A 27,837-nucleotide genomic window follows, 5' to 3' on the forward strand; every position below is an offset into this window, starting at 1 on the left:
AAATATCCAAATGTCATAAAAATATAGTGATATTTATATTCACAGCAGATCAACAATGAGATATCTATTTAAATCTTGTACAATAATTCCTTGTTTTTTCAGGTATTTTTGTTCAAAATTCCAGGTAAAGAGAGTATTTTTTTAAAGATTTTGGTGCAATTTGTAAAATAAATTGTTTTATTGTATACGTTTGCTGACGTTTTTAATTCATATATGAAGCCAGTTAAATTTTAAATGCAGTTTCTTTGAAAGCTTTCGTAAGATAAACATTTTTCACTTGCATAAAATTTTCATTTTTCTAATCACTAATAATAAGAAATACAATAAAGGGTATATACTGCATATTTTTAATATTTTTTAAAAATATTGAATATATAAACAGAAATATATAGATATATTTTAACACATGTACAATTCACATGACCGGCGGAATATCAATTGTTTACAATATAAGAGCAAAATTTTCAAAGAGTGTAAATTAATAAAAATTCCCCGAGTCCCAATAAAATTCCACGAGAATTCCAGATTTTCCATATTTTTCCAGAGAGTAATCACCCAGAGCTCTGCTAAATTTTTGCAGTAATATTAGCGACCGTCATCGTTAGACTTATCTTATTAACATCCTTTGCGAGCGATTATAGCAACCTACGGCATTGCCATTGATTAATAAACATATCCGGAAGCGCGTCAGCACACCCGCGAGGAGAGCACACGGATTTAGAGCAATCATAATCATACGTTCGTGTGTGCTGTAACCACCGTTGCGTGGCTCGACGTAATCTTCCGTGATTACGGTGTTGCGTTGAAAGAGAGACGGGATATTTCGACGATTATCGACGACGCACGGCATACGCGGCTCCGTAATATGGATTTTTAACCGAATTCTCCCTCGGGGTGATTTTTTTCTATTTCCCGGGTGATAGAGCGATCCCGACGTCGAAGAAAGCGCACGTCGAGGAAACGGCAGGATGGATCGACCAAACATCGCCATCGTCCGTTGCCTCATCACGCACGACACCGCCAAGAGCCATCGACAAACCAGTTGCCAACCGGTACTAATAAACTCTAACGATGTAGATGTCAATTGCGTTCAATGATACTGGAACGATGCGTAATGCGTCGCCGTTGCCTCGTTGGCGGCGTTAAAACAAGAATTCATCGCGACAGTTCATGGATCCAATCCGAAAATTACATATAGGACGATAAGCTTTTGTTATTCGGTGTGAAAATTGTTTCAAAATTTTATAGTATCAGATGTATCAGAAAGTCTGTCAAAACTCATCGGATATTTTTATAATAATAAATTCGTTTGTCAGAGTCAATTTTTCTATATAGTGAAATGTTGAGGCATCAATAGTTAAAGAAATCAAATAAAACACTTTGAGAAGTCAAACGGATGTGAAAATTATATTCTTAATTAATTTCTGGAGTTTTGTAGAATTTCGAGTTTAAGAGTTTTTAATTATAAAGATATGTGAGGTGAAAAATCGAAAAGGTGCAATAAAAAATGACTTTAACACTCTCTCTTAACATTTTCCCTGAGAAAGTCATTTCTAAATTGGCTAAAGAATTTGTGCCCGATGGTTTTGTGTAGCATCCTATATATGTATAATAATTTTATCTTTCTACATATAGATAAGTTTTCTCTTTCTCAAGATTAAATATCAGAGATTAAGTACCAGGTCTTATCGTGTAAAATATTCATTTTTCTGTCGAGAGTCTCGACAAAAATGTCAAACTGGATAATATACCGGTGTTCGATTGACGACGGTTCGTAGCACAACCGGCAACTAATAACGGCCGTTTTACACTTAGAAGCAGGCGATTTTAGCGGTACAGCTGACGACTTAGCCGGTCGTCAACACCTGTTCGCCAGCTGCGACGATAAAAGTTCGATAGAGGCGTTCGCGTCGGCACAACGCACCTACAGTTTCTCGACAAAGTGGAGTCTTTTGTCCTAGGCCTTCTTTTACTCCGACGTGCTTTCGCGGCGCAGCTTTTTTTTTTTACAAGTTTCGCCTGGCGTGCCGCCACACCCTGGCGATTCGCAAACCCGACCCGAGAAACAATGGCTCCCCGACACGGTTGTAAATCCTATATACATATTATAATCGGGTCGGTTGCTGCTTTATTTCGGCCAGCACGAAAACGGGCCACTGTGATGAACAATAATTTCTCGGTGTGACTTCGCCTGGGTATACGTCTTGATCATGCGTGATGTAACCGCTATCGAAAGACGACGAAAAAAGTGCCGGGGGTATTGCGATTGATTGTTCACGCTGCGAAATATTATTGCCGTTTCGTGCGTTGATTACGTTAGGCAACGTTCGACATGTGTGCGACATCGATGAAATCATTTGAATAAAATCAGATGAATAAAAAATCAGATGAATAAAATTTGAAAATTAAATAATAAAAAAAAGAACTTTATTAAATTGCATTTTAATTGAATTTTAGTTCGAGATAAAGAGAGAGAAAGAGAAGTATCTATTCATACAAAGATATATAATGCGAAAAATATTATCCAATCATTTTTGCGGAGGAAAATATATAATATAAAAAATATAAATTTAATAAATAATATAACGTAATAAATATAAAAAAGATCAGAGAGAAGACAGGAATTCCGATATATTACATTAATTTTCTTCACATAAGTTTGCCAATATTTTTCTGAGATACTTAAGAAAAACATGAGTTGCTCCAAGTTCAATCATCGCATCGAAAACTCGTAATTTCGTACACAAGTCCGCCGAAATTCGATAATGCAATAACGAAATTATCGCCCAACAATGACCATTCTCTCTTTCGTTTCAACGACGAGCAGAGTCGTATTACGATTTGGTCGGTTATTAAAGGTCCACGATCCGTCCCTGAATTCCAAGATAATAGGCAGTTCTCGGTTTGATCGAAGTCAAATATTGGGGCGGCCGTTGTGGTGGCTCCTTTCAGCTCGATTCTCTTAGCTCTCCGCGGTCGGTGAGATCATCTCGGATTCGCTTGGCAACGCATTTAGGACTGGGGTCGCTTGGGTCAAGCATGAGACTCTCGTGTCTGCACCTCGCATCTTCTTTAACGCTGCGATAGTAAGCGTGACGCGAGTTATTGCCTTGCTCGAAAGTTGTCTTTCTCCGTCTTGAAAAATTTATCGGTTCTATTTATAGGAGCAAGTGCTATAGCAAACTTTTTTATGACTGGGACAAAATATTTAATACTTAAATTCTATTCTTTTTCTGGTTGTAAGCTTACAGAAAAGTATTTCAAGATAGTATTGTCTTTATTGTTCGTCCTTGATAGTTTTTTTTTTCAGTTTAAATGTAAATTTAAATTTATTCTTCATCAGATAATCTTTCTTTACGCAAGCCTCGGTTAATATACAGGAAAAATAATCCATGTAATATTAAAAATATTTTTCAAGCTGAAAAACTGGCATTTATTTTCTACATCATTTATTATAAAAAAAACAAGTCTCTAGATATAAATATTAAAATATTCGAATCGACGTCATCTTACAATATGCGATTCATGTTAATCTGTTATGTTACACACATTTGTCCATTATATGTGCCTTTTCAATGGTCCATGAGAGACATGCTCTGTTTTATTATCGCTTCCGCAGTTCCTCGAAGTCAATTATACGAGAGCATCTGTCTCCGTCTTGGGAGGCGCGTTTTAAGGATGGGTTACGCGGGTCAGACGAGTCTTATTTACACGCTTGTTCTCCGTCCTCAAGCGTCGCGTTCGCAGACAGAGATGACAAATGACAATTGTTGCAACACATTTATTTTATTGCGGCCATATCAGTCGTAGAGCACCATTTTACGTCGCATACGTACCTAGTCCATTCGCTATTTATATATGTATGTAGAGTTGGAGAAAAAGAAATAAAAAAATTGAAGAATTAACAATGTTTGTATACATACGTATTTTCGGATGTTATTTACATACAAATGCAGCTGAAGAGTGCAATAAGAAAAAAAAAAAAAAAAGAAAAAACAGCTGTTTTAAATGTGAGAAAAATTCTCACTTTCAAGTATAAACATATTTGTCACACGATCTATATAAATAGCATCAGTGAAACGAAACCTAAGCTTTGTTGAGTCTAGCATAATGGCTCGCGGAGCAGAGAGAAGGGAAGGTGACAGGAATTTAATAGCTTCGTTAAAATTACACGTGCTGATTTATGTAAACAAGGACGCGCCGAGTCCTACTCAAAACTTCGGGGAAGGGGGAGGGGGTGAGATAACCGTGTGATTTAGAGATAATACCTAGTCTGTCTCTCTCTCTCTCTCTCTCTCTCTCTCTCTCTCTCTTTCATTATAAAGTAACATACAAGGTGCGTGTATATCGTAGCATGCGCGGCGTTGATGGGCTCGCGTTGCAGATAAACGACAAGCGTTGTATGAAGATAAACGACACTCGCTAGAAGAAGATATTTCACGACGTCTGCATGTGTACGCGGCGAGCAGCGAGCGCCGAGTAACGTATCGTCTCGGGATTAGTCGGAGAAGTGTTACGACTTTATTCTGCATAGAGAGATGCATTTCTTATAGCGACCAGCCTCTGTGCAAGATCGTTCACGCGATCAATTTAATTGTCGAAAACAAAAGCACCAATCATTTCAAGAGTAACTCGTGCGTAAAATAAGTTCTTGTACGTTGATTTCGAAATTAAATTACGCGAATATTAAATTTAATTCCGTTTCATTTATCTTGGACTTCCTGTCATTAATAATTTTTTTTTTTTATAACAATATATTATAAGAATATCCGATCATAAATCGTAACAATAATTTCTAGGGCTGCGTTCCGCTAAATGATCACAACAGGCATTATGTCTGTCTTTGTTTAGCTTTCGGCCTAACCGAGCGTGCAGCCTAGATAATCGCCACGATAATTAAATATTTAAATATAATTCTCCTGCTTAATTTTTTCCAATTTTATGACACTCAGTTGTTTGTACCTTTCTAAATTAAAACATATGTTTAATGTTGTATCATTTTAAAGTGAAATTGATTATTAGGATAATTAATCTACATTCGTAAAAAATTCTGAAAGATTCCGTTAGCATACATATCTCTCTCTCTCTCTCTCTCTCTCTGTCTTTCTGCTTTTTTCTATGCCTCAAAAAAATGTGTGTGTTCTCTCTCTATAAATGCGAACGCTTGTGTCTGATAAGCCAGGCAGTCTCCTTGTATTCTTTGCTTTGTTCATCGTCAAGGTCTAGATCAGTGCCACGAGTGGAAGAGCGCTTTTCGATCCTTTCCTTCAACTACACGCGAATGGGCGATCGCGAAACGACTTGACGACGGTCGCTAGAGCCCGATGGCGAAATCGAGAACGGTGGCGGGGAAGATTTCCTCAAGGTCTCATCGCGCGGCTCTCGAGTCTCGAGTCTCGAGTCGGAGGAAAAACGAAAGGCGGGAGCAGCAGCAACAACAGCAGATCCGCGTCTCGCACCTTCTCCCTCGTGCACGTGCATTTTTTCCCGTGTGCGCTCGCGCGCGCACGCGCATCTCGCGTTTTTCGACATTCGGGGACTGGTTCTGAGATACCGTCCTTGGAAGGCATGCTCCCTCAGAAGTATAAGACTACTTCACATGACGCGACGTAGAGTCCTAAATAGTAGAGGAACGCCAACTTTACCCCCCTCTACAGTCCCAATTTTGGGATTCTACCCTCATCTTGCCATCGTTTTAAGTACTCGCTGCGTGCGCATGGACTCTACTTTAAATTAGAATTAAGGCTACCAATAAGCATTGAGCATTAAGTCGCCATATTGATTTACATAATGACTATGTTTACACGTCACTCTCAATCAGATTTAATAACATCGGTAATTCTAAAACTGCCCAATCACAATTATTCCGCTGAAGAATGGAATAACTATGATTGTTAGTCTTAGAACTACGGATGTTATTAAACCCGATTAAGGGTGACGTGTAAACGTAGTCATATTATTATTGATCCATACGATCTTATGCTATGCATATGCAGCTTATGCATTTTGTGTACTAGCCCTTAATATCAGATAAAGGCCGGTATTCATAGTCCAATCTTATATTTAAGATCGTCTTAAGATCTCATTCAACCAATAAAATAATGCTATGCGGCTACCTTGGTTAAACGGGATCTTAAGACGATCTTAAATATAAGATCGGACTATGAATACCGGTCATAGAGTATTATTTAGTAGACGAAATATAGGTATGTCGCTGCAGTCGCTATTTAGGTATCGCACCAATCAGAAAGACGGACGTAGTTGGCGTTTCTCTTAGGCAGGGTCTACAATAGCTGTAGTAAGCCTTAAGTCGTAAGAAATGAACCAATCATATTCATTATTCTTCTCTAAAGTCAATTGTAATTGGTTAATTTCTTAAGGCTTAAAGTCTCATTGTAAACTACGCGTTATGTACTTAGGACTCTAACGCGAAGAAAATGTATTCCTTTACCGTAAGATATTTAATCTTAGCACGCGGTACGATAAATAAAGTTCTATATTTAATATATTTTTAATATATTAAATAAATTTTAATATATTTAATATATCTATGGCAACGAGCAAGACGAAGATAAAGCGAGAAAAAGAAAGAACATAAAAAAAGAGGGGGAAAAAGGACCATTTACTTTACGGGATATACAGTTTACTATTAGTAATGTACAAACCTTGAAACTTTAACGTGTGTAAAAGTTCGAATGTGAAAAGAAGAAAAATAAAACGAAAACAGATGAGACATACACAAGATTACTCATTTGTTTACGTTATAAAAAATGGTTTAAAAAAACGCTATAAAAAATGTATAAATAGACAAAGAAAAATTTGTTCTTCTAATCCGTAAGATATTTCATCTTGATACGCAATAAGGTACATAAAGCTCTATATATATTTAATATATTTTTAATAATTTTAAATAATTTTTAATATATTTAATATATATTTAATGTATCTAGAGCAACAAGTAAGAAAAAGAAAGAAAATACAATATCTTATCTTTCGCCTATCTTCCTATAAAATATAGCGTCAAGAGGATTTCCTTTACTTAAGATAGAAATGCCGTCAATTCTCTCAAAAGTAGAATAGTATCAAATATTTTTAATATATAAGAATATTCTTAATCTTAGAAAATATTCTAAAATTTTAAAAGATATTCTAAAAAATTATCACGGTAAGATAAAAATATCCGTTCATATAACGTAACATAAGTTGTTAAAAATATCTATTAAGAAAGCTTATTAAATATATATTTTCAAATATGATTTTTTTTTTTTCAGTGCAGGGAACGAAAATATTTGTTATAGCTTTTACTGTATAATTATGGTTGCATTCCTGAAAGCATCATTCTATCTTTATTGTTCACTATACGTCGAAAAAGAGGGCGCGTTTAGGTATTCCAAAGGGACGTTGAATAAAGATATTGGTACTTTCCAAATTCAGGTAGAAACAGAGTTCAGTCTGAGGCACTGTGTTCTCTCTGTTGCTACCTGAAAAACATCCTATGTACAATCTGAATAAGTGAGTATGCGTGCGTAATGACGGTTAGTCGTTTACACCGAGTATTACTGAATACTGATATAGAGGAAAAGTTACAATTATCTTATGCAATTTAACTAGAGCTGTTGGCGCTAATGGCTCGATGCATTCTAGCGTGAAGTCTGGAATAAACCCATCGTATAAGAATTATTCAAATATACATTAAGCATTAAAATAATTAACTACGATAAATGTGATCGCGTTAAACGATAAATGTTTATACATTTTCATGTCCAGTAATTATGCAGCCTATTACTACTAATTATTCTGTCATTATCTAATTGCTATGTACAAATGCCAAGATAATTTACATTTTAACAAAAAAATAATGGAACTTATCTTGAAAGATACACGTAGATACAAAAAACGAATTATATTTATAATAATAATCATATAAATATAAACATAAATGTAAATTTAGATTCGTAATAAAATATTCGCCACTCGAGAGAAAGTTTTTCAAAGGAAATAACTTTGTTAAGAAGGGAATCTAACTTATAAAGAGAAAAATCATTTTTCTTATCATTTTCTTATCAAATGACGAGCACGACGACGGTCGTAGTGGTGTATCAAGTGCGTTATGCGTTTATATCTCAGCTGGCACCTTTCGCTTTATTATAGTGCAATGCGCATCGTGGAGCGCCGTCGGTTCAACGACCCGATTTCTGTATGTGATCTTGCATGGCCTTGGAACGGGCCGGATGTTGCGAGACTGACAAAGAGGTTTGGCACCACAACGAAAGAGAGAGAGAGAGAGAGAGAGAGAGAGAGAGAGAGAGAGAGAAAGAGAGAGAGAGAAAGAAAGAGAGAGAAAGAGAGAGAGAGAGACAGCCAACGAACGAGCAGCCCATGAAAAGTTCGAGGTTGCCATTGGCTTCGTGCAACACCTGAACGGGCCGGTTCTATGGTGCTTTGAATGGAATTTCGATGCTCTTCTCAATTCGAAGATTCGAGACTCTCATTCTCTTTTCCTTTCTCGTTTCTCTCTACTTTTTAAATAAATTCTGTTAGTGTGTTAAAGTATATACATTATCTTGAAAGATAGTGACAAAATAATTTCACTTGTAAGACTGTAATCAACAAAGTGTACGCGAACAAAGTGTATATAAAATAAAAGTGTATTAATCATTATTTCACAGGAATTTTTATCATATTTTAATATTTAATCTATAGCTGAATATAACTCTCGTGATGATTTATTTCAAACTTCACGCCAACTTACTTTAGAAAACATGATGTTTTTAAACACTAAGTATATGTAGTGTTTTGATCATACGAGACCTTAGGAAAGATAGGACAATGAAATATCTTTGCAATATGAGAAAAAAGAACGTCAAGTGTATACGTCATATGTGAGAAAAAAAACGTCAAGTGTACGTGCTTTAAAAAGATTGGGAGGGAAATGTTCGACGAAACACAGTTCAACGAATATATAGTATAATGCTCAAAATTAAGTTTTAATTTCACTTGATGTTGTTGTCAAATCAAAATGGAATAATAAATTATCAAATCATAAGAATGAAATCTTATGATTATGTTTAACGAAATATGATTGTATGATACTAGAGATGAGCGATAATATATCAATTTATCACAAATCATCACAAGAACATAATATTAGAATTATATTAGAATTAAATTTAACTTTTTTAAATATACATCTGAAAATCGACAAAAAAAAAGAAAGAAGAAAAAATCACAATTATTGCAAACGTGTTGCTTATATAAAAATTATGTATTATTCATTTATAGGTGATAAGAATATAATACACATCTTATCGTGAAGATTATATAAGTTATTTTCTCTTTAGATAATGCTAACTATGACATATAGAAACAATTAGCATGATTAAAAGAAGATTTCCCGACATAAGATAGATTTAACATATTTTACATCCACGCTCAGAGAAATTTGCAAATTTTCGTCGACAAGATATAAAAATGCGAAAATTTCTGCTACAATCACCACATATTTATCGGCCTCAGTAGCCTAATTTCTTGAGAAGGGTTAAGGGTCCTACTCGCGATTAGGGTTACGAACCTGCGCGTGCACGCGAAGAAAAGCAGCGGAGAGGCACGGGCAGACAATGAACAATCGTACATTGTTACGAGTTATAGCATTGTTACTCCACCGAGCTCGGGTCCCGTGTTCACATAATTAGGCTGTAAACGTTTCGAGACAATCACCATTGTTTTCCGTCTCTGCCCTCCCGGATTAAGGTTCCCCGTTGTCGTCGTCTTTTGCCGGTAAAGCGAGCACTTCTCGGATACTCCGCGAAAGGAATAGATCAAGATGTACAAGATGTATAAAAAAAAAATCTATAATAAGAAAAACATGGTAAAGTATATGCTAAATTGTTTCCCACCTGCCTCTCTCGCACAATCTGAAAAATAAGTTTCAACAACACAGTGTATTTTGACAATTAATAATGAAAGAAAAGTCGCTTTTATCAACGAAAATTATTTATTTAAATTAAATTTTTTTCGCGGATTTTTAAAAAATTATGTTAATTAAAAAAGAGTGTAAATATATATATATATATATATATATATATATATATTTAGTTGGCAAATAAAATGTCATTCGATGAATAAAAAAACAATTTTAAATTACATTACTCATATTAATTTAGTCAATTTTTTATTAACGTAAAAAATCTTTAAAGAACCTGTTTTGTTAATAATATTTTGATATAATATTTAAATTCTTCTCTCTTGAGTTCCGAATATTTTATCCTCAATTAATTCGCTTGGATACTGATTGTGAGATAGGTAGTATAATCGAGAAAGAGAGTGAGATACTTTGAAATTCAGGTAACCGAGAAGAACTCGCATCTCGAGATGTCTAACACAATGGGTAGGACAAAAGATCTTTGCCACCAGCTCCAAAGTTTGTCGCGGACTTTATCTCTTCCCAGGAGAATGTCCCTCTTTGAAAATTTATTTTTTGTCGTGATATCACGATGCGTATCTTTCTTCGTCTTTCGAGACATTGATAAAGAACGACGGAAATACATTTGTTCTGCGAAAGAGAGAGCATAACGACATACTAAACTTACAAGTCAGATTCCTAAAAGGATTTTTTATCTTGGTGTGATCCTGAGGGCGAGGCACCATCACCTTACATGCTTTTTACGGTAGATCATATATAAATACAAGTTATTATAGGCTAATCACGCGAGGGCGAAAAATTGACAATGTTGTAGTATAATCTTTTTTTAACGGAATACTTTTGTTTACCCTACGTTTGTACTCTAATCAATTGAAATATTTTCTAACTATTCTTAAAATGTACGCAGAAAATATATACTGCTAATTAATTAAATTAAATTATTAATTTTATTTAAAATATTTCATACGTTGTAAAAAAGGATTATATTATAATATTAAAATACTTACAAATGCTTTATTAAAAAGTGATGATAAAAATGAAATAAATGATAACGGATTTGTTCTTATTATTAATTCAGTACTGTGAGAATAGGTCGATGACTTGAATTAATAGAAACACGGATTTGAAGCAAAATGGTAAGGGGATGAAGATCTTGCGGGAAGGGATCGCTATCTTGGCGACACTAATGCTGTCATCTTTTGGTATTCAACTATATTTTTTAGCTGATTTGGGAGAATAGTCGATAAAAATGAGGAATTACATATATGTTTTATAACTTATTTATTTAGCCTTAAATAAAATTATTGAACATATTGAACATGAAAGATGACAGCACTAATAATGTTGCCAAGATGACGATCCCTTCCCGCAGGAGCTTTACTCGCCTTTCCTAAAATCTGGGCTTAATACTCCGTCCTTCAAGTCCGTAATAGAAAGAATTAATATTGTATTTATGGAGATAAAAAAAAAATCGACACGAAATTCATACGATGATAAATTCAATTTTCCAGCAATGTTAAGCTTGTAATGAAAACAACGGTGGAAATTTCGAAAAAGAATAATAGTAGTAATAATAATAATAATAGTAAATACAATAATAGTAAACGCAAATCATGTAAACAAATTAGATAAATAGGTTGTCGACCTATTCTCTCATAATATTGTATTAATAATAAGAAACAAATATGTTACCATTTTTCATTTCATTTTTGTTAATTTTAATAAAACTTTTGTAAACTTATGTTTATATAACATTTTTTTTTTTTTTTTTATTTCTACTTGTGAAAACACACTGGCACAGTTTAGCAGAAAAAAAACCTAGAACACTTTGTAAATCATTAATGAAACATTTTAATATTTTTAGAATCACGACATAGATTCCTTTCCACATTGACAAAGAACCCATAAATGAGAGAATCGTTTTCGGCTATTCATGTAACTTTTGCGAAAGTTCTTGATCAAACTTAAATTATAAACTGCAACTCGTGAAGAAAAAATGGCCGGACATACGTAATAAGGAAGTCATGGAGAAGAGACGAAATGAAGAAAGGAACTATTTCACGCCGATGAAAACATATCGTTTTTCCTCGCACAGTATAATGCCATACATTGGGCTGAGCATGTAGATTGTGCTGCAAAAAGAAGGGGGTGAGATAGAAGGTGAGAGGTAAAGCGGAGATGATAATTTATTATTATTCCAGATGCATTCGATGACGCTACGCATTCCCCAAGATGGCTGCCACGATAGAGAGAGAAAGAGAAGGAGAGGGAGAAAAAGAGAAAGATAAAATGGAAAGGATAAAGGAAAAGATAGAAAGAAGGAAGAAGGAAAGAATATGAACGTGGAAGAGAAGAGAGAGAAACTAGCACTTGGTAGCCGTGACCTTGTCTGGTATACCCGACCCCACTGTGCGCCTTGGCTTGTACACACATCCTTGGCACCCCACTATATGAGGTACGAGGTGGGAGAGTGGGAGGAGGGGGAGAGAGAGAAAGAGAGAGAGAGAGAGAGAGAGAGAGAGAGAGATAGATAGAGAGAAAGGAAACGAGAGAAAGAAATTCGAAGGCAATACACATACATAAGTGGCGGGTGTATTCGTTGTTATCTAATTTAATGAGCAAACTACCGAGCACGTGTCGGTGAATACCTTAAAGCTCGTTAGCATGTCCATCGGCGTGAAATCACGAATGCGCTTGCTCGCGAGCAGAGCAGAGCAAAGCAGGCGGATATATTCGCGCGACGGCGAAACCGACAAGGGGAGCGGAGCGGATATATTTTGAGAAATTCGTGAACCGAGGCAGACAAGTTGAAACTACGACGAAATTCGCGCGAGATAACTGCCGTGGCATTGCGTTGACTAGAACCGTAAAAAGAAATTATGATGCAACGCTTCTTGAAGAATACATATTGATATAATTATTGTAGATTATATAGAAAAATTAGCACCGAAAATTTAAAATAACCAATTTAAATTTAGAATTAATTAATTTAAATCTTAAATTTTTTAAATCTCTAAATTTATTATTAAAGTATTCAATTTTATTATTAGAATATATATATATATATATATATATATATATATATATATATTCTCTATAAAACAACAGAAAGAGAGAGCAAATAAAATTTTGAAAAAAAAACTTGAATACTTTAATAATAAATTTAGAGATTTAAAACATTTAAGATTTAAATTAATTAATTCTAAATTTAAATTGGTTATTCACCTTTTATCAACAGTGCCTCAGAAAATTCCTTTTTAATTCTTATTTTAAAATTGTTTGCAAAAATTATATATATATAATAAAATTTTCTGAGGCACTGTTGATAAAAAGTGAATTTATAAACTGAATTATAAATAACATTTTGTAATAGCAATTCTTATTGCACAATATAAATGACATGCAAGACTGTCGTTGTCAAAGATAAATAATTGGTCAATATTATTATTGACAATCTAATGTTATTTATATATATGTATTTGAAATCAGCTGTGTCGGTTTCAACGTCGTTAATTTCAAAAGCCGAAATCTTTTTTTCTCTATAAATTGAAAAGAATTTTTTCTGACAAATCTTGCGATAAAATTTTAATTCTGCTCCTTTCTCTTTTTCAAACTTATTAAATCATTCCTATATTATTGGTGGAAAAAACGCAATTACGAGTCACCCAAGACTTGAACTTAAATCTCTCTTTGCTTTCTAGGCGTTTTGCCAATTCGACGGCCAAGGTTTTGCATATGATGTCTGGAGTACCTTCATCTTGCACAATAACACCAGGCGAGCATTCCCATCTCTGCTTTTGACGGTACGAGTCGTACATATTATTTACGTTATGTGTTACACATTGTAAACTCAATTTATTATGCGAATTTCTTTTGTTATTATAATACGCAATCTTTGTTCTATTCGTAATCAGTGTAACACCAAAGTTGATACTATATTAAATTAGTATAATTAAAGAAGATAGTTAGTCAAAGTTAAATTACAACATAATTAATTAAAAAATTTTAGATCGATATAAAAGCATATATACTTTTAAGCACATGATAAAATACCGATATGATAAAAGTCGTACAAAATGAGTGTCAGACGGGAAGAAAGATAGACGTTTCAATTACTTTATTATATGTTCCTCTGTAAACCCAGCGATTATTATTTATTTAAGCAAGAGCAAAGTCATGATATTCGCGGTTAAGCAAGGGAAATGCCCTCGATGGTCTTATGCATAGCTGTTAGCTGTGAGAAGCTTATTTTAAATAATGGATTTAAAGTCGATTTTTTAAACAATATGCGTGTGAACTTATTGATAATAATTTTTATTATGCCTATTCTTATAAAAGACAAACAATATTATATACAATATCATTATTGTCTACGACCATTAAGACATTTATGTCGGATGGCCAAAAAAAATGATATAGAGATGTATTTTGAGAAAATTTAGAGTTATTTCTTTTTTCATCAAAAAGTGAATTTAATTGGAAAAAATTTTTTATCACAATTTGTGAAACATATATACATATAAGAAAATTGTTTAAACGATGAATTTTTAATTATTTATTTTATAATATTTTATTAAATATTTTTTTTAATATTATATAATATATTAATAATATTTCTCAAAATAAGATCGAATATTTTATGTATTACTAAAATATACAATAATGTAAAATAAATCGCTATTGCGAAGATAACAATAACTAACTTTTTTTACAAGTAATAAATTAACGAAATTATAAACTGCTCACCTCACAGCTGTTTTATCATTATCGGACGTTTGTTCTACCATTTTTCTTTTGTTTGTCCTTTGCTGGTTTTTCATGACTTTTATAATATTCACTCGCAAAATCACTATTAATTTTATTCACGTATTGAATACCAGAATTTGATGATTATTCGATACTTTATATAACGCTCTTGATATTAATCGCGCATTTTATTTTATATTGCGACTAATGTAAGAATGCAATATCACGATTGTACAAGGCGATATCACGCGATTGAATGTTCCGTGGCTAACAAACAATATTAATAGTATGTATATATTTTATAAATGCGAATGATCGTGATTAACGTATCTTTTAATACTTGTCGTAATAATACTTCGAGAAATAATACAGCGGCACACGGATTCGCGTTGTCTTCTTGAGTCTCGTCGCGAGAATGACAAGGTGACTACATGTGTATAAATGACAGAGCGCTATACCTCGCAAAACAAACGCCGAACTATGTGACGTTATGGTCCGCTATTGTTTGTTTTTATGTGCAAGTGTCGTATTTCTTGCGATTCTGTTGGAACAAGTATTAAAAAAATATCAGTCGCGATTATTCGCATTTTAAATACCTATACATACTATTTCTTAATTGTATGATTTCGGCTACGCCATATTTTTAGTAAACGGATCATAACTTTGTATAATTATGATTTTCATATTCTCTCTTATTACATTATAGAATAAAGTAGGCATTAAGTACAATTTAATGTCGCGAGTACTGTGTAAAATACAAGACAATTGTCCTATTTTGTTAATTAGTGCACGTGTAATCGTTATTAATGGTGTTTTTGCGGGTGAATATCATGTGAGTGTTACGGAGAACAATAAAGAACAAACAAAAGAAAAAGGGAAAGATCTGGAAAAAGTTAAAGAACCGTTAAAGTAATTATTAAATAAATAATATGTGTATCAATTTTAATTTATTATTTGTCATTTGTAAAAGTTTTTAATTGAGTTTATTTTCTCGATAATAATTTACTTTATATCATTATGTAATATAATGAATATAAAATATTCTAATTATCTTATTTAGAAATATACTTAAATATACTTAAATATACTTAAAATATTTATGTATGCACATATATGTATGATCAAGTTTATATATATACAATTTTTTAACATCATGTTTGAGATAAAAAATTTTTTAATATTATTTATGTAAGAATTAAATTTCTATTTTTAATTATATTTTATATTACAAGCTTATATTTCAAATAGATTTCTTTGAAAATTTAGTAATTTTTAAAATTAAATATTTGTTTGAAGAGATAAAATTCAATTGTACGCAACAATTATTTTTTGACTATCTAATCATTTTATATATGTAATCGCTTTATATAACTTGAATATATTTGTATTTAGTTATTAGATCAATGCTGTATTTTATAACTACATCATATTGGTAAGTGTTAAATCATTTTGTCTTTAATGAAATAAATTTACAAAACAATCCAAAACTTATTTCGCGAGAATTAAATTCGATAAGTGGTACATATGTCTAAAAGTTATTAAATCAGGAAACGTTTTAACATCAAAATAATTATTTTAACACACTTTTTGTTTTGCAAGCTAATACCATAATCGGTCCTTTTTTAGATTTAATTTTAAACTAAACGAGAGAATCAATAAATTCAGCATTAATATAACTCGAGAGAAAATAATTCGGGAAATATTTTAATATCAAATTTAAATTTAATTGTATTAACATAGTTTACTTTAGTAGTGATATGAATTTTGGAATGTTTTCGATTTTTAAAAATTTATTTTACAACCGATAAATTCAACACTAGGATATTTCGATTAATTAATTCTGGAAATGATGTCACACTGATATTGTAATTATTTATTTTTCTAATTATTTACTGTTATATATTTATTAATGTTACTATTAAATAATTTTAATTAATTATTATAATAATTTTAAATATTTAATATAATTATAATAAATTAATATAAATAATATTAATTTAATATTAATAATTTTTAACTGTACAATTTCAGCAATTATAATTAGCAATTAATTCTGTATTTATATTTCTTCAATTTTTATTATAAATATTTTCCGGAAATATTTATAGTGAAAAGGGATGTTAAATATAATGTAAAGAGTTAGTATTCCATTTTTAATATTAATTTCCTGTTAATCAGGAGGAACAATAAATTAGAGAAAGACAGTGGAGTTATAAATTACCACTGAGTTATGTCATATATTTGAAACGACGACATAGGCGGCCGAACAGGCCCTAAATCCGTCCAAGTCGTGCATGTATATTAACGTGTTCTCGTAGTCCGAACATTAAGGATAACAGCAGGACTTACCCTGCTGTTATAGTAGAATTAATAAATTTAGTTAGTAGGGCCTGCCGCGCACTTCGGTGCTGACTGGCAGGCGAGTCCAACACCACCCTCAGATTAATAGAGGTTTTGAACAGGTCCCACTTAAAAATCCTTTACGTCAGAAACGCTGAATAAAGAAGTTCTTCATCCTCTCTCGAAGCTCACGCTGCTGCCGCGTGAGCTTCGAGAAATAGCGATTCTCTCGGGTTGCATCGTGCGGATTTCGAAATTGCGAGAGAAAAGACGAAGACCCTCCTTCGCAAGGCGCATCCTTTAATCGACTTTCGACGTTGCAACGTGTTGTAAGAAGTCGTTTGCGAGCTCGCAATTGACGCCTTGTTCCTACGTCCGTCACAAACTCTCTTTCTCTCTCTCGCCGGTTCAAATCGCCATGTTGAACTGCGAATTTAGTAACAAAACGTGTCTGAGTTTTTAATTATATATTGTATAATGATTTATTCTATATCGAAACTACACTGAGAGATAAAATAATTGTAGTTATCAAAATTTCATTATAATTTAGTATTTTTGCTGTTAACCAGAAAGATGTTTACAGTTATTTTAATAATACAAATTATAATTATCATTGCTTTATTATTATCATAGCCTTAACATGCAACCATATCATTATAGTTTAAAATTTAAAGTATCGTAAATTATATTATAAAAATATTGTAAAATGTAAAGTAAAACATACCATTACATTTGTTATGAACACAATTGATATTATACCATAACAACATCGTAACTGGATCTTATACAATATTGGCCCAATTATACATAATATAAATAGAAATAATGTAAAGTTATTAAATAGATAATGAAATTATTAAATTTAATTATTATTTTATTTAGTATCTGTATTTTTTATTTTCTACATTTAAAATTATTATTAGTTTAATTTATTTATAATAGAATTTTTAATTGGCAAAATTATATTATATGTATAAGATTATTACACATATAACTATACAACATTACAGTAACATTACAAAATAGTAATAATAATAAAGATACGATTTTAAACTGTGATTATATGCTACTCCTATGCAATTATAGTCGCAAATACCACACATTTTTCTCTCATAATCAGTATAGTTTCTCCGTATATTATACAATGTATGATTATTTGATTTATCTAACGATATGTATTACGCAAGTTAACATATTTGCAATGTCTTGACGTGGAACACATTCTCAAGATATCTAAGATATTACAAATATGTAAATTCCTATATATGCGATTCGATTCATTAATTTTTCCGACAATTAAATTTTCATTGATGAGGGTGTTCATCGAAGACGAAGAGGAGCTTCTTCCGGCGGATGTACAGCAGAAACGTGTCGTCGACGCATCCTGCCGGTGAGACAACAATAGTAGATACCCTCCTCTTCCTTGTTTTACATGTGCCAATTACTTACTCCGCGCTCGTAAGAAAGACGGAGAAACGCAAGAGAGTGCACTGACGTTTCAATTTGAAATTCAATTGGAAATTCTACGAAATTCCGCCGATGTTTTCTCGAATATATGAAGGTCAAGGGCAATCGCGGAGGTGAAAGGGGCGGATAAAGGATCCTTGTTTTCTTCTCGAAAGCATTCGCGCGTATCTAAAATCTAACAACACGTGGACTCTTTTCGACGATGAAGAATCGATATCTTTCAAGGAACTCCTTTCTGAGTGACATATTGCAACGCCCGCGATATATACCAATCGCATCAAATTTGTCCTTGATCGCGAGAGAGCGCGAGCAAAATGTTACATGCACAAACGATCTTTAATATTCCATCTGTCGAAACGCGTCAAGGTTGCGATAGAATGCGACCGATGACGTTTCGCGAGGTTCGTCGACCGATCGTCGACAATACATTGCAAGGCGGACAGGACGAGGGACTAGCTCGGATCTCAAGCTCTCTTACTCTTTCTCTCTTTCTCTCTTCATTTCCTTCTGTTTCTCTCCTATCCCTCTCTCTCTCTCTCTCTCTCTCTCTATATATATATATATATATATATATATATATATATATATATATATCTTTCTTGTTCGATCCGCACGGCCGCGAGGCAGCGAAGTAAATGGTACCACAGCACCGTGAAGTGTATTATTAGCATCGTGTAAACGTGTCTGCTGGCCGTGAAACCAGTGAAAGTATTTCATGGACGGAGGCAGAGGCACGCACGCATACATATATATATATGTATTTGCTACACACGCTTACATGGCTATATCATTTCGCGCAGTCCTCCTCATATACGCGGCGGCTGGGCTTCTTTCGAGACCATCGTCGAGGAGGCGCGTCCAGAACTGGGTCTTTGTCCGCTTTGTCTGGAGAGAACCGGCGCGTCGCGTTGGACCCTTATGGTCTCGTCGAACGAAAAGGACGGGACACGCATACACGTTCGACGCATTCCTCCGGTCTCCGCGAGACGAGCTCTTCAGCCGCGTTTCCAATTCTGGCATAACACAGTGGTCGCGATGGATCGTCGAGGAAATACAACCTCGCGATGCAGAGTAAAACTCGAATGACGAGGAGGAACGGTCACATAACAGCGATCTCGTAACAGACGCGAACGTCAGTCATGCCTAGCATTAAGAGAAGAATAATAACGCTATAGTCTTCTATACAAGAATACATTTTCCCGACATACGTTTTTTGCGCGAATTCTGCAAAAGAAGTTATAATAATATAATATAAGTAATTAATAAGAGAGCGAATAAATATTTTTTCCTTGAAATTTTAAATATTAAACGACCTAATTAAGCGTTAAATTAATTTTGTATTTATCTCAGAGACATTTATTTGTCTGATCTTCCAATAATAATCAGTGTAATATCTTGAATCTCCTATAGAGAGATCAAAAATTACACTGACAGAATTTGGAGCAAAATTATAGAGAATCGCGCTTAGCAGGTTTTATATAGAACTCGTAACCATAATTCACACACGGAATTAGGTAACGCGTCCTTACATCACATAGCGGCAAGTAAACAAACTACTGGCAGAGAACACATATGTTATTCAAATTAATTCAAAAATAATTTCTCTTAATTTACTAAAATTTCTTCGCGTTTAAAAATTAGAAAGAAAGAATTTCGATGTTTTTGTCAAAGAAAAAAAAAAAATTATTCGAACTTTTGATAAGATATACTGCGTATAATATTATTGGCCGTTCATTATCGGGAGTAGTGTATATCATCTTATATATTTCAATCAGAGTTACAACAGAAATAAAGTCGCAGCAGATTCGACACGGTAACAATAACGGAAAAATCTCGTAGCGTGTGCGAAGGTTCAAAGTTGTAATATATGTGAGAAAAGAATATATCAGAGAATAAAAAAATATTACATAAGTCGCGCGACTTATACATACACTTTTACGCATTGAGAATTAGATGGCGGCCGCGAGAGTTTTATGTAATGTTTTATTTTACGATTTATTAGCGTATCGCGTTCTTTTTCTCGTTGAAATTTTTTCTCGAGATTCAAAGTGCAATTGATAAACAATTTTTTTCTTTTCGATATAATAATCCGCCGCTAGCAATGAATTATATTACAGCAGAGACTTTATTGGCTCCCTCGCGATCGAGGACACATTTAATGCGGATTAAAGTGATATACGCGTTCAATGTTTGTCTAATTAACAAAAAAAAAAAAAAAAAAATTCATAAAAAAGTCGATTCTGATATTTGTATGCATAGAAGATGATACTCCTATCTTTGTACAACCGCGATAAACGGTGTCGAAAATCGATACAGAAGCTTTTCAAGGAGTTTTGGTTAATCACTGCTAAGTGATAACGAGTTTATACAAGAAGTTATCATACAGCTGATTAGCGACTCGTTATTTAGGGTTACTTCACGATGACGAGTTCATGATCGATTTTCCGAACAAGTTACATCTACGTCATTTATGGAGATGTCTCGCAAAATATTTTATTTAAATATATTAATATGATAATATTTTTTTATCTTCATTTATATAATTATAAAGGAAAAAAACAATTAATGCGAATTTAAAGAAAGAATAACTCAAAAAGAATTATTATTTATTATTTATTATTATAATAATAAACACAAGGATATAGAATTGAATATATTTTTATGGGGAAAAAAAGAAAATGAGAAATATGTAATATATGTAATATGAGAGTATCAATATTTCGATAGTATCGGATAAGCATCTTTAAAGTCATATGACATTCTCCTCGACGAGGCATCAACAAGCTCTTAACGTCACTCGCTGACATTCGCTAACGATGAGTCAAGACAATCATCAAGCGCAATAAGCACGATTCGCCGAGATATCGCTCCTTATGGAAGCGCAATCTTTCGCCTCGATGGAGGTGGATGAACATTACGATCTCACCGCGTCCCCTTTCCCTCAGCTTCGACCTCTCGAACTTGATCATACTCTCTTAGCTATCGAATCCATTTATTATTATTTATATTATATATTATATTATATATTTATTTTATTTTATTTTATTGAGTCTCAACTCCCTTTTTATGATAATTTATTATTTTTTTAAATTTTCTAAAGAATAAACAGATATGTATAGTGTAAATTAATATTCAATTAACGTCTAATTTGGTCATAATTTAAAATATGTTGAAGTAGCCTTTATTATATAATAAAGAGGGCTTTGGAATTGAGAGAAAATAAAGATAGTTCTTTTGTAAAAATTTCCAATTGCAATCTTATAGTACCGATTGTGGCGTCGTTCAAAGATGAAGGTTTAAAGCGCAACACACGTCGAGTATAAAGGCTGTCTTTTTGTTGATCGTAATACGCCGGAATGGTCGACCGACGGTTTCGAGCGATACGGTTTTACGACTGGTAAAAGTCGATATGAAAGGCGAGCGGGTTGCGGTGCGGAAGCTCGACTCCGGTCGAGAGTCGAGAGTCGAGAGTCGAGAGGCGAAATGAAGGCAGGCGGTTCTCCCTCTCCCCGGGTACAACGCCCGTATACATTTTGTAGTCGAAATATGTCGAAATATGTTTCTCTCTTTTCCCCGAGTTCTCCTTTCACTAATTGTAAAGACTCCGACCACTGTGAATATGCGACTGTAATTTATGAAACTTTGCGTATTCACTCAGGGAGTGTTCGCGGTTCTCCCGATAACAAACACGGTGAAACTGCAAAGAGAAGATTTTGACCGAGAATTCAAAAGGAAACCTTGTCGAAGAACCGTCGAACTTGATGTTATGAAAATTCTTGCGAAGGAAACAGAAATAAAAAGAGACACACACACACACACACACACACTTTCGCAAATTGAATTAATCTGACAATCTGACAATTTACTTAGAACAGTTTTTGTGTATTTGTATCTCATTGAAATTTATAATCTCTCGAGACATTGACTTTTTATATACCAATTAAATAACCAAAAAATTCTGACATGACAGATTTTGATAAATTAATTATACGTATGATATTTTGAACCTTGTTGAATCCAGTTTTAGAGATAATATAATAGCTACTTGTGCGTCGCGGTGATTTGACAGACACGTCAATAAGACACGTGTTTAAGTGAGAATAAGAAAATCAGAGCGCGGCTCTGATCGTCGCCGACCTTTTCGCGTGAAGAGCGAAAGCGAAGCGCAATTTTATTCCATAATCGATCGCGTCGGGTCTCTCGCGAATAAAATCGGCTCACGACGCGGATCCATCGTCGTCGTGATCTTTTTAGCAATGTGGAAGCAGACGGGGAAAGGTCGCTCGATGCTAATGCGCGAGATAGGCATCGGTTCGATCTCGTAACACTGTGTGCGGCGGCAGAAAAACGATTTCGTAGGGAGGACGAGATTTCGCCTCCCTCTTGTCGATTTTTCGTTCTGATTCGCGAAGAAAAGAAACGGGGAACTCGAAGAATGGAATGCAACCCGCATGCGGGACCATTGTGAAGTAAGCTTTCGTTGTCCGAATAAAGGGGATAAAAAATAAGATATATTAGATATATAGGAGAGATGAGAAATGAAATACCGATTCGGCGATTCGATATCTCCGGAGTAACGATTAAAATTAAAAAGGGATTTGTATGAAGAAAAAAAAAAAAAAAATATTCTCAAATATTTTTTAAATATTAATTCGAATTAATATTTAAATTACTATAATATTATTACTACAAAACAAGTTATTACTACAATAAAATTTCGAAAATTCAGTTCTCTTTTATTTCGACGAATAATTCGATGCAAACTTTCGATGTAACATGATCCGGGTTTATTCGTCTGAAAGTACCATGGTGTTTCCAAACCATCGCTCTTTCAGTGTACAAAACCGTACTGATTGCACATTTGAAACGTTCGCGTTTTAAAATTCGCGTCATTCATGTTCTTTCATGTAATTCAATGTTTCGGACGGGGCGACTTTCTTCAAAAGGTTTCACGAATTCGTCCGTACTCATGGGTTGAAAATTCATGGTTCTTCGCTCTTTCATATAAAATCGTACGCGACTGCGTTGGATACGTTAAAACAAAACCTCGCAATTCCTCGCATGGATTGCCTCAAATGCGAGATGAGGGAAATATTTTCAGGTTTCGCCGTCGCTTTCCAAACGTCAGTTCTTTCAATCTCTTTTTTTTTTTCGAACGTTACTACACGTAAATCGCCCCGATTGCGTAAATCACTCGCTGATACGTGAGCAGGAAGATAAACCGCGGAATCGTTTTTGCGCGCCGTCTTTTACAATTTTTTTTTTTACTACAGTCAGCTCCGATAACGCCGTCGGACACAACTGCTGCGTTGTGTATCGCGGTAAAACATTGCTTAAGGCTGATAGTGCACTATTGAAAAAAAGCTGGCCCGGTGACGAAACATACTGATAAGCCGCGCGGGTAACCAGAACCGGCGTTGGTTTTTGGGAGAATATTTTTTTTCTCCGAAAAAAATTCCACTCGGCATCTCTCTGCAGATATTTATCTTAATCCGCTTTCTGCGATTTTTAATTAACAAGGTTATCATGTTGAGCAAATTGTTAATTTAATTTTCTTAATTTCTATAGTCATGTTGAACTTGGTAGCAAATCAGGAACTATTAGCGAAATAAATAATGACAGTTTCACTGCAATTCTGTTATATCGAAAGGTTTACTTCTTAATTACGAGATTCAGACTACGATCATACGATTCCGACTCGTAGCTTAAACGAGATTGATTCTGCTTAAAAGTTGGAAGGACTAGATAACCCTACTCTATATCTGTCCAGTATTTACGTTGAACCATATCTTTCCGCTCTAAAATGATCATGTTAGCTTAAGCAGTCAAGAAGATCGCCTGATGAATAATAACCTCTTTAATCGTCGTCTTCCGAACGAACTTTCTGTTTAATTCGTATCTATGGTTCTATATATCTCGCTTGTTTCATATGTTTAAATTCATTATGTTTAAATATAATTTAAAAAGTTTGATTTATAATGACGTAATATTAATATTAATAAATTATCAATAAGGAGTTTGAGAAAAATCATGGCCAGGAAATACAATGATAAATTTTTATCAATAGTATTAATAGAAATACTAATAAAAGAAAAAATATACAGACATATACTTGCGTATTGTTATATTATGTATTTTATACTGTGTGTATATATTATGTATATATTATGTGTATATTATGCGAACTATTAATTTGGTATTGATTTGAGGTATGAATTCGAATGATAAGTTCATCTCCTACCTTTTCATCTATCTTGTATCTTTCCTATTTTATTTATCAGCACGAAATATTTTTTAAGTTGCCTGATATATTTATCATCAGCTATTATTTTATTATTTATATAAGAAACTTATTTCTCAAGTAGTAGCTGCGCATTTGAATTTTATGGTGTTATATTTCTAATAACAATATTAGCAAAATTGACAAGAATATAAGTCACAATAATGGACGATAAGAAAACAATATTACATTGTAACATTGTCACTTGTATTTATAATTTGAATTTTCTTGCGTGTAAAATAATATGAATATACATACATAAATATACAAGGATGTCGAAATTTGCGATAAGGTATCTAGTTACTAAAAAGTGTGATAATAAAATTCTCGAAAAATTAAGTAAAAGAATTATTTGTTATTTTTTATTTCAAGCAGTAGTGTTTAAGATGTAAAAGTTCAAAGCTTGCCAATCATAAACAGATGTTTAGACGGTCGTCTGTTCGTGAGTCGCGTACGGTAGTGACGCACGTACGATTCATAAACAGACGTCTAAATATATCTTGTGATTGACTAGCTTAATATCTCACAACTACTACTTGGAATAAAAAAATTGTAAATAATTTTTTACTCAATTTTTAAAGAATTTTTTCATAGTCATAGTAGTTTTTAATCGTGAATTTCGAGATATCTTCTATAAAAATATATACGTGTATATACATAATAATTAATATTTTATGTATTTAAGGCAGAGGGTTAGAAATGCATATCTTTTCGTTTAGGTTTAGAGCTCTAAAAACTGCGTTATTCTACGCCGCGCTTTTACAATATTAGTACACGATTCTTCGCTTCAAAGAGCTAAACACAGCTCGAAGAGAAGCTTTTCACTCTCTCCTCTCTTCATGTACTCGTCTTTCACTGACGAGGTCCCTTCTAGATGGACGAGCGCGTCTCTGCCCACGACGGGGAAAGGCCTTTTTCAAAGCTTTGCCTTTCTGGAATCGTGTATATAGCCCCCCAGTCTTACCTTTTATAACGATGCCACCGGTCTCACGACTCACGACCTTCGTGATTCGCTCTTACGCATACAGACAAATATACAATACACACATGTGTATATATTTTACATACATATACACGTTTATGCTTTATTTACCCATCGTCACCGTCAGAGTCTCTTATCCCACTCGTTCCCCTTTCATGCAAAACTCGATTCCTCCTCTCGCGATATCAATGCACGAAGAATGTTACATTCTGCAAAGGCGCGATTATACATATATCTTTATATATGTATTATTTTGTATATACACAGTTGGAAAATTTGTGTTTTGCTGGTAAAAATTTTCATGTTAAAATTTAACACATTTACTTGTTAATTTAACATATAGCTGTTATGTTAATTCAAGTCAACTGTTAAACTATTAAAATAACTGAAAAATAGTGTAAAAATAACACAATGTGCATGTATTTTTAATTTTACATTATATTTATAATATGTTTCGAATTATTAGTGATAAAATTTATCTGTTAAAATTTACAGAAAAAATGTTGAGTTTATTCTATAATATAAGAGTGACTGTTAATACCGTCTCACTTCTCGACGTGTTTGGACGTGTGTCTCATAAATGCCACTGTATCCAAAATTATTTAAAAAATCTGTTTTATCTTATAAAGTTTGTATATTATTATTAATTATTGTTATATTTTAACTGAAGTACTTAACATGTTTACGCGTACACAAAATTACAAAAAGAATTAAACTATTATATATGTATTATATGCATACGCAGAATAAAATCGCAATTTATATGCAGAACATTGCTATAAAACTTAATTTTTATATTTAATTTGTAATATTATATAATATCTCTAATATTTGATTTTAACCATCAAATAATAGATACTATATAATACTACAAACTTTAACATTATAATAATATTAATGTAACATGTTATATATGTTACATTAACATTATTTTCTCATTAAATTTTCACACAAAAATTATGTCACACTATGAAATTTACATTTATTTTTACGTTAAAATATAACATAATATTATTGTTACTATTTAACGTATGCCTAATATGTTAAATTAATAGAAAAATTTCTGTGGACCGTTTGGGACATGCGATTTGTGTTAAATTTAACACAAATTTTTCAACTGTGTACGCGTGTATTCCCCTCCCGCTCCACAATACCGACCCAAAAAAATCTGCAGCGGACGTTTCTCAATTACGCAAGGACCCTCGCAATATGTTCACGCCAAGTAATTAATTTTCTCTTGTAACTATCTTGTAGAATGTAATTTGATCAAGCGAGAGCGAATTGAATTTTCGCGTGCTAAAGGTTTCGCCCCTTTTTTTTCAATGTGCACCTGATTATACGCATTCATTATTATGGAATAATTGACTCGACACTTTACACAAGATGTCTAATCATAGTATCTGGCAAAAAGACGATCCTTTATACAAAAATCAAATATAGAATAAAATTTTTTTGCGTAATCACAATCTTCTATTTTTAAGAGAAACAATTTTTAAAATCTGTCGAATGTGTGCTTGCAAGTCGATATTAACAAATTTTGGCAGATTGAATATTTAATTAGGATGATTTCAGAGAAAGATAAGAAGTTAAGAGAATTATATTTTATTGGCGAAATTATTATTAATTATTAAAATGTTGCGTGATGCGTCGTTACAGAGAATTATACTTTGCAAAATATACTATGCACTCTTTGTAATGTACGTATCTTTAATTAATTCGAACGCTACAAGAATCTTTGCTTTTAACTGTCTCAAATGATGAAAAAATAAAAATGTTTACGACTAAATAAAATTAACGGACAGTAAATTACGCGGGCAAGAGATCGAGCAAGGAGATACCTTTGGACGCGTGGTTCTTTCTCTAAGAAAATTATTTATAACTGTCGTGGACTTCTTTTTTCCAACCTCAAAAGATCACTCTCAAAAGAGGCGGTCTTATAACAAACGGCATGAAAGAAAAGACGAGAGAAAAAGAGCATATTGCAGCGAATTACACGCGTTGATATCCGTTTTATCGTTGTATGCACCGGTGTCCGATAAAGCCGCTTATACTAGGGGGCTCTGACCGATACGGCCTTCCCAGCACTCCTTATTCCCTCGA

General features: G+C 33.2%; 1 protein-coding gene and 1 long non-coding RNA gene across 6 annotated transcripts in view; one reads left to right on the plus strand and one right to left on the minus strand.

The window, feature by feature from the left end:
• Positions 1–27,837, minus strand: part of LOC140669652 (protein gustavus-like) — a 151,358-nt gene that overhangs the window by 15,583 nt on the left and 107,938 nt on the right. The window contains exon 1 of one of the 5 annotated variants that reach the window (XM_072899673.1): positions 14,669–15,536. The exons of the other annotated variants lie outside the window; for them this stretch is intronic. Coding sequence (XP_072755774.1) covers positions 14,669–14,742 — 74 coding nt within the window. The 5' untranslated portion in view covers positions 14,743–15,536. Of the gene's footprint in view, positions 1–14,668; positions 15,537–27,837 lie in introns of those variants that run through there. 5 annotated transcript variants of the gene reach the window in all.
• Positions 12,191–27,837, plus strand: part of LOC140669755 (uncharacterized) — a 54,356-nt gene continuing 38,709 nt past the window's right edge. Inside the window, exons 1-3 of the long non-coding RNA XR_012047397.1 lie at positions 12,191–12,377; positions 13,624–13,725; positions 16,068–16,100. This is a non-coding gene — a long non-coding RNA (uncharacterized lncRNA). The remainder of the gene's footprint in view (positions 12,378–13,623; positions 13,726–16,067; positions 16,101–27,837) is intronic.

The sequence above is a fragment of the Anoplolepis gracilipes genome, chromosome 1 (assembly GCF_047496725.1).
Source record: "Anoplolepis gracilipes chromosome 1, ASM4749672v1, whole genome shotgun sequence".
Lineage (NCBI taxonomy): Eukaryota > Metazoa > Arthropoda > Insecta > Hymenoptera > Formicidae > Anoplolepis > Anoplolepis gracilipes.